The sequence below is a fragment of the Puntigrus tetrazona genome, chromosome 11 (genome assembly GCF_018831695.1).
Source record: "Puntigrus tetrazona isolate hp1 chromosome 11, ASM1883169v1, whole genome shotgun sequence".
NCBI lineage: Eukaryota > Metazoa > Chordata > Actinopteri > Cypriniformes > Cyprinidae > Puntigrus > Puntigrus tetrazona.
Window position 1 is genome coordinate 11,869,622 of NC_056709.1, and position 13,889 is coordinate 11,883,510.

General features: G+C 39.3%; 2 protein-coding genes across 2 annotated transcripts in view; both read left to right on the forward strand.

Moving 5' to 3' along the window:
- The window catches only part of LOC122353861 (G protein-coupled receptor 137Ba-like), a 1,117,577-nt gene that overhangs the window by 117,077 nt on the left and 986,611 nt on the right, over positions 1-13,889 (forward strand). The gene's annotated exons all lie outside the window — the stretch shown is intronic.
- clcn4 (chloride channel, voltage-sensitive 4) lies at positions 804-13,809 on the forward strand. Its single transcript, XM_043251730.1, has 12 exons — positions 804-950; positions 2,120-2,274; positions 2,351-2,450; positions 3,565-3,752; positions 4,301-4,423; positions 4,533-4,739; positions 4,823-4,903; positions 5,867-6,412; positions 7,483-7,669; positions 8,423-8,818; positions 11,221-11,437; positions 13,200-13,809. Exons 1-12 carry the CDS (start codon positions 935-937, stop codon positions 13,288-13,290), a joined length of 2,307 nt encoding a protein of 768 aa, XP_043107665.1. The 5' UTR covers positions 804-934; the 3' UTR covers positions 13,291-13,809.

Here is a 13,889-nt window from a genome sequence, read left to right on the forward strand (position 1 = left end):
GGCCTTTCATTTAGTTTAGAAGAAGGCTTGATGACTTTCGGTTAACTCTTACACAGAGGAACTTTAAACAACTCACCATGGTAAGTTTTCCTACACATTACTACAGACTAGACGTGTTTACTGCTGTGCAAACATACACAACAATGCATTTAAAAATCTAGCAGATGAGGAAAACATCAAACCATTCAGGCAGTAAAGGTATAAATAAAAATAAGAAAGTATGCAACCTTTATTGTAAGATATTTTAGTAGAGAAGCTAATACACGTCCCTACCAGTATCAAGCTCTACTAAATGTCCAAGCAATAGTTTTGTTCAAACAGTTAAACATGTCTAATTTATTATGTAAGTAGCCTATCTGAAACATTTGGTTTGCAAAGAGCTCTTATGAATTAAATAATCGAATAATGTAGGCCGCTGTCCTTCACATGTCACGCCAAAAAGATAATTAATATGGAATTATCTATCCTATCACATAGTCTAGTCTCTCTCAGTAGACAGTTTTACAAGCTATATAATTGATTTTGTTTTTATGGCATGAACCTGGCACAGAAAAGCTCGAAGATTGCTGCAAAGAAATTTCTGCCTTCACCGGTCACGTGATATCTGTTCCTTTTCTCAGCGCTTATCAGTATCGACCAATTAAAATCGTTTTTGATGGTCCGCTTTCATATAGATTACGCAGGACGTTTTTCTGTCTGCGTTCGAGTAGATTATCATTCCAGCTGCGCAATGTGCCAGAAAACGACTTTGACGCAGCTCAAAATCGCCTTCATTTCTCCGCCCCTGCGCGGACGTCGCGCCGCGTGACGTTCACACGCGCCCTGACGTCATCACGTTACGTCGCCGTCCTGCCGCATCGGTTTATTCTGCTGTTATGATGGATAAACACTACGAACTGTCGCCGCATCTTTAATCTGTTACACGAACAGCGATATGGCGGAGGCAGAGGGTGAGACTGATCACACAGCAGTGTGTTTGTTTGGTCGCTGTCATCGTGCACCTGTTCTGTGTGACAGCCGCGTTATTTCGGCTTCATTTCATGTCTTTAACGTGTCGTGCAGCAAAGATAGAAATACACCTGTGAAATCTGATCTGACTGATATTTAAGGCCTCTGTGTGCGTCTTCTTTTGGGTTGTTTTGTTATATTATTGTGATAAATGAATACTACTAAACACACAATAAATAAACAAATAAATAGGCCTTCGGTACTAATATATTTTTGAGCATGTACCACAGTTTCATTCAGTAGATTTGTTTTTATATCTATTCTATATATGTGTTTGTATTATTACATTTAGCTTAAAATTTATTCTTAACACGTAAAGTGTTTACTTGAACTGTTTTAAGATGTAATATATATATATATATATATATATATATATATATATATATATATATATATATATATATATATAATTTTTTATATACATTTAATTTGTTGCATATTATTATTATTATTATTATTATTATTATTATTGCATAGGGATGGCAAAAGTGAGAACATATATACAATATACAATACTGTATACTGTGTTGTTCTCTGGTAGTTATGTGTTGCTTTATTTATTTATTTAATTGCTTTTACAACCTAAAAGCTGTTTAATGAATACTTCTACTCAAAAGCATATGATTAGTTTTAAAAGTAATAAAAAATTACCACAATAATATATTATGTATATGCAACGTATGCATGTATGTGCACACACACAATATATTAAATCTAAAAGAGAATAAAGCAGTCTATTACTGTATATGAATGTTTTCTCAATGTTTTTAGCACATTGTGAAGCGAAAGGGTCATCAAGAGAAAACAGGTGCATGATATTGCAATAAACTGTAATATTTATTGATTATATGCTTGAAATTAATTTAAAAATAACTAGTAATTTAAAACACTGTAAAAAATATAATACAAATATAATAAAGTTATACGTAAGTGTATAATAAAAAAGGTCAAAAGGTCTTATTTTCTTATATCTTATTTAGATGTCATCAAAGTTTTAGAATACAAGTTCGTCTTTTAATAGTGTCCCAGAATGCATCTCAGCACGCACCTCGTTCGCAGAGAGAGTGTGTGTTTGGTCTTGTATTTATCGAGGATCCGGTTTGTTCATCAGGCATCAGCAGTGCCACTCCTACAGAGGAGATGAACGGCGCTGGGAACCTGATGGACTTCTTGGACGAGCCGTTCCCTGACGTCGGCACTTACGAGGACTTTCACACAATCGACTGGTTGAGAGAAAAATCCAGAGACACGGACAGACACCGGAAGGTAAACCGGACCTCCTGACACCAGTGTGGTGCACTTTAATCATCAGTGCGCTGGCTTATTTCGTTTGTCTTTGCAGATCACCAGTAAGAGTAAGGAGTCCATCTGGGAGTTCATTAAGAGTTTGCTGGACGCCTGGTCAGGATGGCTGGTGATGCTGCTGATTGGTCTGCTGTCAGGTGCGGAGACACTCCTACTTATGACATCACTGACTAGAAACACACCCATTATGACATCACTGGTCAGAGACACTCGCGGTTACGACATCACTGACCAGAAACACACGAGAGACGCGCCCACTTATACACTTACTATCCAGAGACACGCCCACTGTTGACACCACTGACCAGAGACACGCCCCCTCATAGCCTTGCTAATAAGAGACACGCCCACTGTTGACACCACTGACCAGAGACACGCCCACTCTTTAAAACTACTGCCCAGAGACACACCCTCTCATTAAAACCACTGCCGAGACACACGCCCACTCATGTCCTTGCTAACCAGAGACACGCCCACTGTTGACACCATTGACTAAAGACGTGCTCACTCTGGACACCACTGACCAGAGACACGCCCACTCATGGCCTTGCTAATAAGAGACACGCCCACTGTTAACACTACTGATTAAAGACACGTCCACTGTTGACACCACTGACCAGAGACACGCCCACTCATTAAAACTACTACCCAGAGACACGCCCTTTCATTAAAACCACTGCCCAGAGACACGCCCACTCATTAAAACCACTGCCCAGAGACACACCCTCTCATTAAAACCACTGCCCAGAGACACACCCTCTCATTAAAACCACTGCCGAGAAACACGCCCACTCATGTCCTTGCTAACCAGAGACACGCCCACTGTTGACACCATTGACTAAAGACGTGCTCACTCGGGACACCACTGACCAGAGACACGCCCACTCATGGCCTTGCTAATAAGAGACACGCCCACTGTTAACACTACTGATTAAAGACACGTCCACTGTTGACACCACTGACCAGAGACACGCCCACTCATTAAAACTACTACCCAGAGACACGCCCTTTCATTAAAACCACTGCCCAGAGACACGCCCACTCATTAAAACTACTGCCCAGAGACACACCCTCTCATTAAAACCACTGCCCAGAGACACACCCTCTCATTAAAACCACTGACCAGAGACACGCCCACTCATGTCCTTGCTAACCAGAGACACGCCCACTGTTGACACCATTGACTAAAGACGTGCTCACTCGGGACACCACTGACCAGAGACACGCCCACTCATGTGACGTCTCTCTCAGGTACTCTGGCCGGAGTGATCGATCTGGCTGTTGATTGGATGACGGATCTGAAGGAAGGCGTGTGTCTGTCTGCTCTCTGGTACAGTCATGAACAGTGCTGCTGGACGTCCAACGAGACCACCTTCGCCGACCGAGACAAATGTCCTCAGTGGCAAAAATGGGCCGAACTGATGACGGGATACACTGAGGTACTGCAGAGGGATTAATAAATAAAAAAAATATTTTTATGACATTCTTTTTAGGATTGTCCAAAATCATGATGTGGCTTAGTTTTTTTCTATACTGGATTTTACAACTGGAATATTTTGAATATTGTTAATATTTTTATTCAGCAGTAGTAATAATGATTATTAATATAAATATTTTATTTGTATTATATGCATAATGTTTTTTTTTTTTTTATTAATATAAATTTAAATTGCACAGTTTTTTTATCTTACATGGAAATTAAACCTGGAATTTAAAAACATTTTGATCAGAAAAATATATAAAAATGTCTAGTTTCTGTAAAATTTAAAAAAGTTTTTAACTTTATAATGAAATATTTATTTTATATTTTTATTTATATAATAATAATTAAATAATATTATATAATATGTATATATATATATATTTATTTATTATATAATAATAATAATTATAGTTATATTAATATTTAAATAAAATTGTTCAACCCTACAAACTTGTTTTTTTATATTTGTGTCTGTCACTCTGACGTCTCTGATTCTGTCACCAGGGCGCGGGTGTGTATGTGCTGAACTACTTCCTGTACGTGCTGTGGGCGCTCTTCTTCTCCTTCCTGGCCGTGTCTCTGGTGCGAGTATTTGCTCCGTACGCCTGCGGATCAGGAATACCAGAGGTGCAGAAAGCAACAGACAGCTATACACCGTATGGGTGAAATATCCAGTGTGTGGGTACTTTCTTTTATGCCAAAAATCATTAGGATATTAAGGCGTGTGTTGTTCCAGATAAAGACGATCCTGAGCGGCTTCATCATCCGGGGGTATCTGGGGAAGTGGACGCTGCTCATAAAGACGGTGACGCTGGTGCTGGCCGTGTCGTCTGGACTCAGTCTGGGGAAGGAAGGGCCTCTGGTGCACGTCGCCTGCTGCTGCGGGAACCTCTTCTGCAGCCTCTTCTCCAAGTACAGCAAGAACGAGGGCAAACGCAGAGAGGTGCGCACGTCTGCAGGCTGGACGGGACAAGACGGGAGTCGAGGGAATATACTGAAATCTTCTTCTGAATACGTTTGTTTCAGGTTTTGTCGGCAGCGGCGGCTGCAGGAGTGTCGGTTGCGTTCGGAGCTCCGATCGGAGGAGTTCTGTTCAGTCTGGAGGAGGTGAACACACACACACACACACACAATTAATTTCAACCCCACAATTTTGGCTGCAGAACATTTGGTGCATCCCTAATATATTTCTAAAATATTTATAAGGATCAAATAAAGTTTGTCAATGATTCAGTGACTCTTTCATAAAGACAGCCAAATGCGTTGTTTCCGAATGAATCAGCTGTTTGAACGAATCCAGTTAGCCAATTGTTCGGGGACTCCTTTATAAAGTCAGTCACTTGCTTTATTTATGATTGACAGCCATTTGAACAAATCAAGTGAGCCAGTGATTCAGCGACTCATTTATAAAGACTGAATCAGGATTTTGAACAAATTGAGACAATGATTCAATCACTCATTTATAAAGACAGTCACTTGCTTCATTTCCAAACTGAATTAGCAGTTTGAATGAATTGAGTGACTCAATGAATCTGTGACTTCGGTCACTTGCTTTGTTTATGATTGAATCAGCCATTTGAACAAATCAAGTGAGCCAGTGATTTAGTGTCTTGTTCATAAAAACAGTCACTTGCTTCATTTCAGAATGAATCAGTGGTTTATATGAATTGAGTGAGTCAGTGATTCAGTGACTCAGTAAATCATTCATAAAGATGCTCTTTTGCTTCTTTTCCACACTAAATCTGGTTTTGAACAAATTAAGTGAGTCAATGATTCAGTGACTCATTCATTAAGTCAATCACTTGCTTCATTTCTAAATTTCCAAAAACTAAATCGGTGAGTCAATGATTCAGTGACTCATTCATAAAGTCAGTCACTTGCTTCATTTACAAAATGAATCAGCAGTTTGAACGAATTGAGTGAGTCAGTGACTCATTCATAAAGACGGTCATTTGCTTCTTTTCCACACTAAATCTGGTTTTGAACAAATTAAGTGAGTCAATGATTCAATGACTCATTCATGAAGTCAGTCACTTCCTTGGTTTCTAAATGTCTTTCATGCGTCCGCAGGTGAGTTATTACTTCCCTCTGAAGACGTTATGGCGGTCTTTCTTCGCGGCGCTGGTGGCGGCCTTCACGCTGCGCTCCATCAACCCGTTCGGCAACAATCGCCTGGTTCTGTTTTATGTGGAGTATCACACGCCGTGGTACATGGCCGAGCTGGTGCCCTTCATCCTGCTGGGTGTGTTCGGGGGCCTCTGGGGGACGCTCTTCATCCGCTGCAACATCGCCTGGTGCCGGCGGCGCAAGACCACGCGGCTGGGCAAGTACCCGGTGCTGGAGGTGATCGTGGTGACGGGGATCACTGCCGTTCTGGCCTTCCCCAACCCTTACACCCGCCGCAGCACCAGCGAGCTGATCTCAGAGCTGTTCAACGACTGCGGGGCGCTCGAGTCGTCGCAGCTCTGTGACTACATCAACAACCCCAACATGACCCGGCCCGTGGACGACATCCCCGACAGACCCGCCGGCCCCGGGGTCTACAGCGCCCTCTGGCAGCTCGCGCTGGCGCTCGTCTTCAAGATCGTCATCACCATCTTCACCTTCGGCATGAAGGTGAGAACCACCATGTCCTCTGGTGCTGATATGAGTTGTTTTAGAATTAATTAGAAGGTACAGAACGGTTTGGATGGAAACTATTTGAAAAATAAATCAAAATATTTAGAAAATCACCTTTAAAGTCCTCAGCACTGCTCATTACTAATAAATAAATATGTTTTGATCTATTTATGGTAAGAAATGTACAAAATATGCTTAAGGGTCACATATTGCATCATAGTATTTATTAAAGTGCCCTCATATTTTGGTTTTGAGAGTCCCAAACAACAGGTAGGCATGCATACAGGGTCAAAAGCACTTTAATTTCTTATAATATGCATTTAATTCCAAACAATTAGTTTGATTCATTTTTCCGAACCACTCCAGCGATTGGTCGATTTCATTTAAAGCAGTGTTTGCGAGCTTTTAATGCTCCAAAAGCAGCACCTAGGGGTGAATAGTGAATTAGCATTTCCATTCAGACCAGGGGCAAAATGCTGGTGTTTCATTTTGGCATTAAAGTGAAACGGCTTGGGACTCGTTTTTAAAACGACTCGTTTCAATGTCGTTTCAACTCTGTCTTTCGAGAGACAATAACTTCCTACACGGTGTGCTTTCAGATTTAAAACTTTCCAGGATGCTTTCATTATTTTATATATATATATATATATATATATATATATATATATATATATATATATATATATAATGTTTCAGTAATTTAATGCATTTTATTTATTTTAGTATTATTATATTTATTATATTTATTTATTATTATATTTTTATTTCTGTTTCTGCATTTTTCATCGGCATTGTTTCCAGACACATACGCATATAATATAATAAAATATTTATTTTAATAAAGTCTTTGACACTGGCACCGATATTTTTTTTAACAATGTAGAACATATTCATATCATGGCTGAATGTCTTGACTTCCTTATTATTACATTTAATATTAGTTGATTCATATTTAAAATAAATAAAAGACAGTTCGGTAAATGCATGCTTCCTGATTCCAAACTCAGCGAGCTATTCTGTCGAATAATTGTGATCTCGGTGCTGATTCTGAACGTGATTCTGCTCAGATCCCGTCGGGTCTGTTCATCCCTAGTATGGCGGTGGGTGCCATCGCCGGGCGTATCGTGGGCATCGCGGTGGAGCAGATGGCGTACCATCATCACGACTGGATCATCTTTAAGAACTGGTGTCGCCCAGGAGCCGATTGCGTCACTCCGGGGCTGTACGCCATGGTCGGAGCCGCCGCGTGTTTGGGTGAGAAAGCTATTATTCTGTGTGTAGCGTTGCTGCGGGCGCCATGTTCTGGAGACGCTGCGTTTTCCGTCGTGAGAGTGAAACTACTTAGTGTTTCCAAAATCGGACACGATTTCCAAGTTGCGTTTAAAACACCGCTCCAGAGCAGATGAACACAAATAATAGAGTGCGTTCAGCACATTTACGGACGAACATGTTAGCATAGCAATGCACAAAAGCTATAAAAGTGGGGCAATTCCCAACTATTGCTGTTTTGCGTTTTATTATACACAGAATCTGATACTTACTGTTCAGAGTAGTGCGTTTTTGTCATCTCTGATCATAAATGCAGTCAAGGCGTTATGTTTATGCGCAACGTGAAGGCTTGAAGGGTTTTGCGTCATAGCTCCGGGACGCAGCATTACGGTATCGTAAAATTTCCACATGCTCGGGTATTCAGCCAATCACAGAACACCGGATAGCTGGCCAATCAGAGCACACCTTCTCAGAACGATGAGCTTTGTAAAAATCAGCCTGTTTCGGAAGGCAAGAAACAATAAAGTAATAAAAATAACGTGTTAAACCACATAAACACATTGCATTACGCCAAATAGCACTTCATATAAACCTTTAAACACAGCAGGGTAGTGAAAGGTTGGGTTTACGTCCGTTTCGCGACGATGCATTTATGTATGTGGCGCTTTTAAACAGAGAGACGTCCAATCAGGTGCGAAGTCAAAGTACGTTTAGCTGGAAGTGTTCGTGTGTGCTCAGGCGGCGTGACGCGGATGACGGTGTCTCTGGTGGTCATCATGTTCGAGCTGACCGGCGGTCTGGAGTACATCGTTCCTCTGATGGCGGCCGCCGTCACCAGTAAATGGGTGGCCGACGCTTTCGGCAAAGAGGGCATTTACGAGGCTCACATCCAGCTCAACGGCTACCCGTACCTGGACCAGGACGAGTTCACGCACCGCACGCTGGCCACAGACGTGATGCGGCCCCGCCGGAACGAGCCGCCGCTGGCCGTCCTGACGCAGGACAGCACCACGGTGGAGGACGTGGAGACGCTCATCAAAGACACCGACTACAACGGCTTCCCCGTGGTGGTCTCGCGCGAGTCCGAGAGGCTCATCGGCTTCGTGCAGAGACGGGATCTCATCCTGGCCATCAGTAAGACACGTCACTAAACATTAAAACGCGGGATGGGTATCAGAGGAAGAATACCTCGGTATGGTTTTGGATGCTCATCTTAACTTTGATTATAAGGTTTATGGAAATCAATCCAGAATGAATCGGTCTTTACGAAAGAGCTTTGAAGGTTTTACATTAAAAGCAAATAAGATACTTGGGACGTTGTCTTGGAACAACATGATGCCGTAGGGAACTAAAGCTACTGCCTCTAAAACCGAAATACATTTATTAGAATTATTTAAAAAACTCAATCTAACAAAAAAGAAGCGCATAACAAAATTAGTAAACTTAAACTAAAATATAGATGGATGGATGGATAGATAGATAGATAGATAAACAATGGATGGATGAATAGATAGATGGATGGATGGATGGATGGATACATAAACAATAGATAGATAGATAAACGATGGATGGATGGATGGATGGATGGATGATAGATAGATAGATACATAAACAATAGATAGATAGATAAACAATGGATGATGGATGGATGGATGGATGGATAGATAGATAGATACATAAACAATAGATAGATAGATAAACAATGGATGGATAGATAGATGGATGGATAGATAGATAGATACATAAACAATAGATAGATAAACAATGGATGGATGGATAGATGGATAGATAGATAGATACATAAACAATAGATAGATAAACAATGGATGGATGGATAGATGGATGGATGGATGGATGGATGGATGGATGGATGGATAGATAGATACATAAACAATAGATAGATAGATAAACAATGGATGGATGGATGGATGGATGGATGGATGGATGGATAGATAGAATCATAAACAATAGATAGATAAACAATGGATGGATGGATGGATGATGGATGGATAGATAAACGATGGATGGATGGATAGATAGATACATAAACAATAGATAGATAGATAAACAATGGATGGATGGATGGATGATGGATGGATGGATGGATAGATGGATAGATAGATAAACAATAGATAGATGGATAGATAGATAAATAGATAGATACATAAACAATAGATAAATATATAAACAATAGATAGATAAACAATGGATGGATGGATAGATGGATAGATGGATGGATAGATAAACGATGGATGGATGGATAGATGGATAAACAATAGATAGATGGATAGATGAATAGATAGATACATAAACAATAGATAGATATATAAACAATAGAATGATGTTTAAAAGAGCTTGTAAATTTTAGATAAAGCAAATAAGATGCCATTATTGAGCCAGGATTTTGAGCTATGCTTTTTTTCGTTATATAAAGCGTGTTTGTGTTTAAATGGTCTTGCCCTTATTCCCCGTGAGCTCCATTCACATGCTTTTCCTTTAAATTACATGATATTTGTCCCAAATTATTGTTAATGTACAAAATAACTTGAACCTACACTCAAAAAAAAAAAAAAAAAAAAACACATAAAAAGTAACAGCTATGATTTTACTGTAAAAAAAATTACGATAGTAACTTCTTGGGTTTTATGGATTTAACTTAAATTTACATTTAAATACAGTAATTGCATTAACTGATATAATGTTAATATACCAAACTATTGAAGTACTGAAATATTTAGTTCCTTTGTAATACAGAAAAAAGCAGGTGTTGAGGAGAAAGACCCATGATGATGAACCAAAGCTTGTTAATATTAACATCATGTCATTCATCACACTTAAATAAACGTTCATTTAACAGCGTTAGGTGTAACATAAAACCCTAATAAAAATCTAATTTGAAATTTGAACACAAGAAATTCTGGGAATGTTAGTTTACGGTTATTAACTGTAAATTATACAATAATTATAAAAACTGTTCAATGCAGGTACATTATAAATCATAGGGGACTGAAGGTACTTTTGCTAAAACTAGAATGAAATTAATTAAAATATTTAAAATTAAATATTAAAAAAATTAAATATTTAAAAACTAAATCTAACTAATCTTTACTAATCTAAAATTAAAAATTGAAAATATAAAAGCTGAAAATTGAAAAAAAATTTTTAAGAAATACTATAATAGTGTATATATAGTAATGTTTTGTTTAAATGACAAGAATAATTTTATATGCAAGAATGTTTAATGCAAGAAGTAAAATACAGCAAAAACAATTGCAATTAATAAAATAGCCGTTTATGTGCCGTATTATATGCACTATTTTGGAAAAAACGTTTTAAATAATTTTTTTGACATTATCTACTACTCATTTATTTTTTATTACATGAAATATATTGAATTATATATTATTAATTTTATATTTATTATTACGTTTTAATAACTTCCAACATTTCAAACTAACTGCAATTTTTGCTGGACACAATACGTCACGGGGATCATTGCAGACGTGTTCAGTCCCAGTGTGACACGTGTTTTTCAGAGAACGCTCGTCAGAAGCAGGACGGGGTCGTCAGTAACTCGGTGGTGTATTTCACCGAAGACGCTCCGCAGCTTCCCGCCTCGAACCCGCAGCCGCTCAAACTCAGACGCGTCCTGAACCTCAGCCCCTTCACCGTCACTGACCACACGCCCATGGAGACGGTGGTGGACATCTTCCGCAAGCTGGGCCTGCGCCAGTGTCTGGTCACACGCAGCGGGTAAGAGCCTCAACGCATGCCCTGCTGCTTCATCACAGGACTCTGTAGTTCCAAACCGAGCTTGACATTTGAACGTATAACGTGTCACCCTCAAGCACAGAAGCAGTCTGTGGATATAGACAAAAACACATTGTGTGGGTCAAAATGACATTTTCATTTAGGCCAAAAAGTATATCAAGTAAAGATGTTACATGAAGTCCTATTGTGAATATATGGCTATTAATATGCATTGCTAAGGACTTAATTTGGACAACTTTAAAGGTGACTTTCTCAGTATTTAGACTTTTTGCATCCTCAGGTTCCAGATTTTTAAATAGTTGCATCTAAGACAACTATTGTCCCCAAAAAAAGTACACTTATGATTGATTTTGTGGCCCTGGGTCCACATGGTCTACTCTCGGCCTACATGGCCAAAAATATTGGCACCCCTGAAAATGTTCCAGAAAAGTATTGCACTAACATGTTTTGCTACACACGTGTTTATTCCCTTTGCGTGTATTGGAACAAAACAAAACAAAGGAGGGGGAGCTAATTTGACATAGTGTCACATGAAACTCCAAAAACGGGCTGGTCAAAAGTATTGGCACCCTTTCAAAACTGTGGATGAATAAGATTGTTTCAAGCATGTGATGCTTCTTTAAACTCACCTGGGGCAAGTAACGGGTGGGCAATATATAAATCACACCTGAAAGCAGATAAAAAGGAGAGACGGTGACGTAGTCTGTGCATTGCGTGCCACACATGGACAGCAGAACGAGGAGAAGAGATCTGTCTGAGGACTTGAGAACCAAAATTGTGGAAAAATAGCAATCATCTCAAGGTTACAAGCCCATCTCCAGAGATCTAGATTTCACTTTGTCCGTAGGGACAGTGTCAGAAAGCTTGGTTTGCATCCAAGACAGGTCTTCCAGCGGGACAGTGACCCCAAACATACTTCAGAAAGCACCCAGAAATGGATGGCAACAAAGCGCTGGAGAGTTCTGAGGTGGCCAGATCTAAATCCCATTGAACACCTGTAGAGAGATCTTAAAACTGCTGTTGGGAAAAGGCGCCACTCCAATAGGAGAGACCTGGGGCAGTTTGCAAAGGAAGAGTGCTCCAAAATTCAGCAAGAAGCTTATTAATGCTTATAGGAAGCGACTGATTTCAGTTATTTTTCCAGAAGGTGTGCAACCAAATATTAAGTTAAGGGTGCCAATAATTTTGACCGGCCCGTTTTTGGAGTTTCGTGTGACACTATGTCAAATGAGCTTTTTTCCCTCACAAATGACACAAATGGGATAAACGTGTATAGCAATACCTTTCTGCGGGAAACACTTGATTTTCTGGAAAAATTTCAGGGGCGCCAACAATTTTGGCCATGACTGTGTAATGTTAGTAAAGATTTCTATTCCAAATAAATTCTTTTGAACTTTCTATTCATCTGTCAATCCTGAAAAATGTACGATGGCTTCCATAAAAACCAGCACAGCTTTGATATCAATCGGAAGCGTTTCAGAATGGTTTCTGAAGGATGGTGTGACACTGAAGTAAATAAATCGCTGTTTAACATGCATTCGCGTAGAAAACAGCTGCTCTAAATTCCAATAATATTTAGCAATCCGTAATGCATTTTTGAAATAAATGCAGCTTTATTATGCAGCAAAGACTCAAATAAGTGTTTGAATAAGCTTATATTGTAGGCTTTATTTTAATGGCAAACAGAACGTCTTCTAAAGCGTGAGTTGTGACTAAATCATCTCCTCTCTCCGTCTCTCGTCAGACGTTTGCTGGGAATCATTACGAAGAAGGACGTTCTGCGACACATGGCACACATGATGAACCAGGATCCCGAGTCCATCATGTTCAACTAGACTGAACCTGTACAGCCTGATCCGTCACTAAACACTAAAACCGAGGCCAAAAGCGGACGGGCGTGACGATTCAAGTGTTTTTTTACTGCTGTTTTTGCCAATATTTATATTTTACGTGCATTACTTAGTTTCAGCCGTGATGATCAACTGTTAAACGTGATGAAACCGACTGGTTTTTATTGTGTTTGCTGCTGAAATGTTCAGATGAGGGTCTTATTAGATTAGTTTATTAATTGCAAAAGGTCAGAATAATTCAGAATACTAATCTGCTGCGTGATAGAGACGTTTTTGTCTAACACTATAGGTTTTGTGGGAATCATTTCGTTTTGTTATTATTTATTAATTTAACGTGGATGTCAGTTATTTTGCTGTTGTATTGAAAGATGATTATTGTCCTCGTAAAATAAACACTGCATCTCTGTTACAGATATTAATGTTCGTCTGCTACTCCGGTTCAGCACATACAACTGAGGGTATGTTATGATAATAAAGAAATATTATTGTTAAATAACAAAGTTATTTTCAATGCATTTTTTTTTATATTTAATTCACAAAATGTTTTCAGAAAGTACAGTAAAAATTGCATATGGTTCAAAAGA

What these genes read in the sequence shown, in the direction of transcription:
- clcn4 (XM_043251730.1), top strand. An exon ending in ACGAGGGCAAACGCAGAGAG is followed by an intron (nt 4,740 to 4,822) that starts GTGCGCACGTCT and finishes CGTTTGTTTCAG; the next exon opens with GTTTTGTCGGCAGCGGCGGC. An exon ending in TCTTCACCTTCGGCATGAAG is followed by an intron (nt 6,413 to 7,482) that starts GTGAGAACCACC and finishes GATTCTGCTCAG; the next exon opens with ATCCCGTCGGGTCTGTTCAT.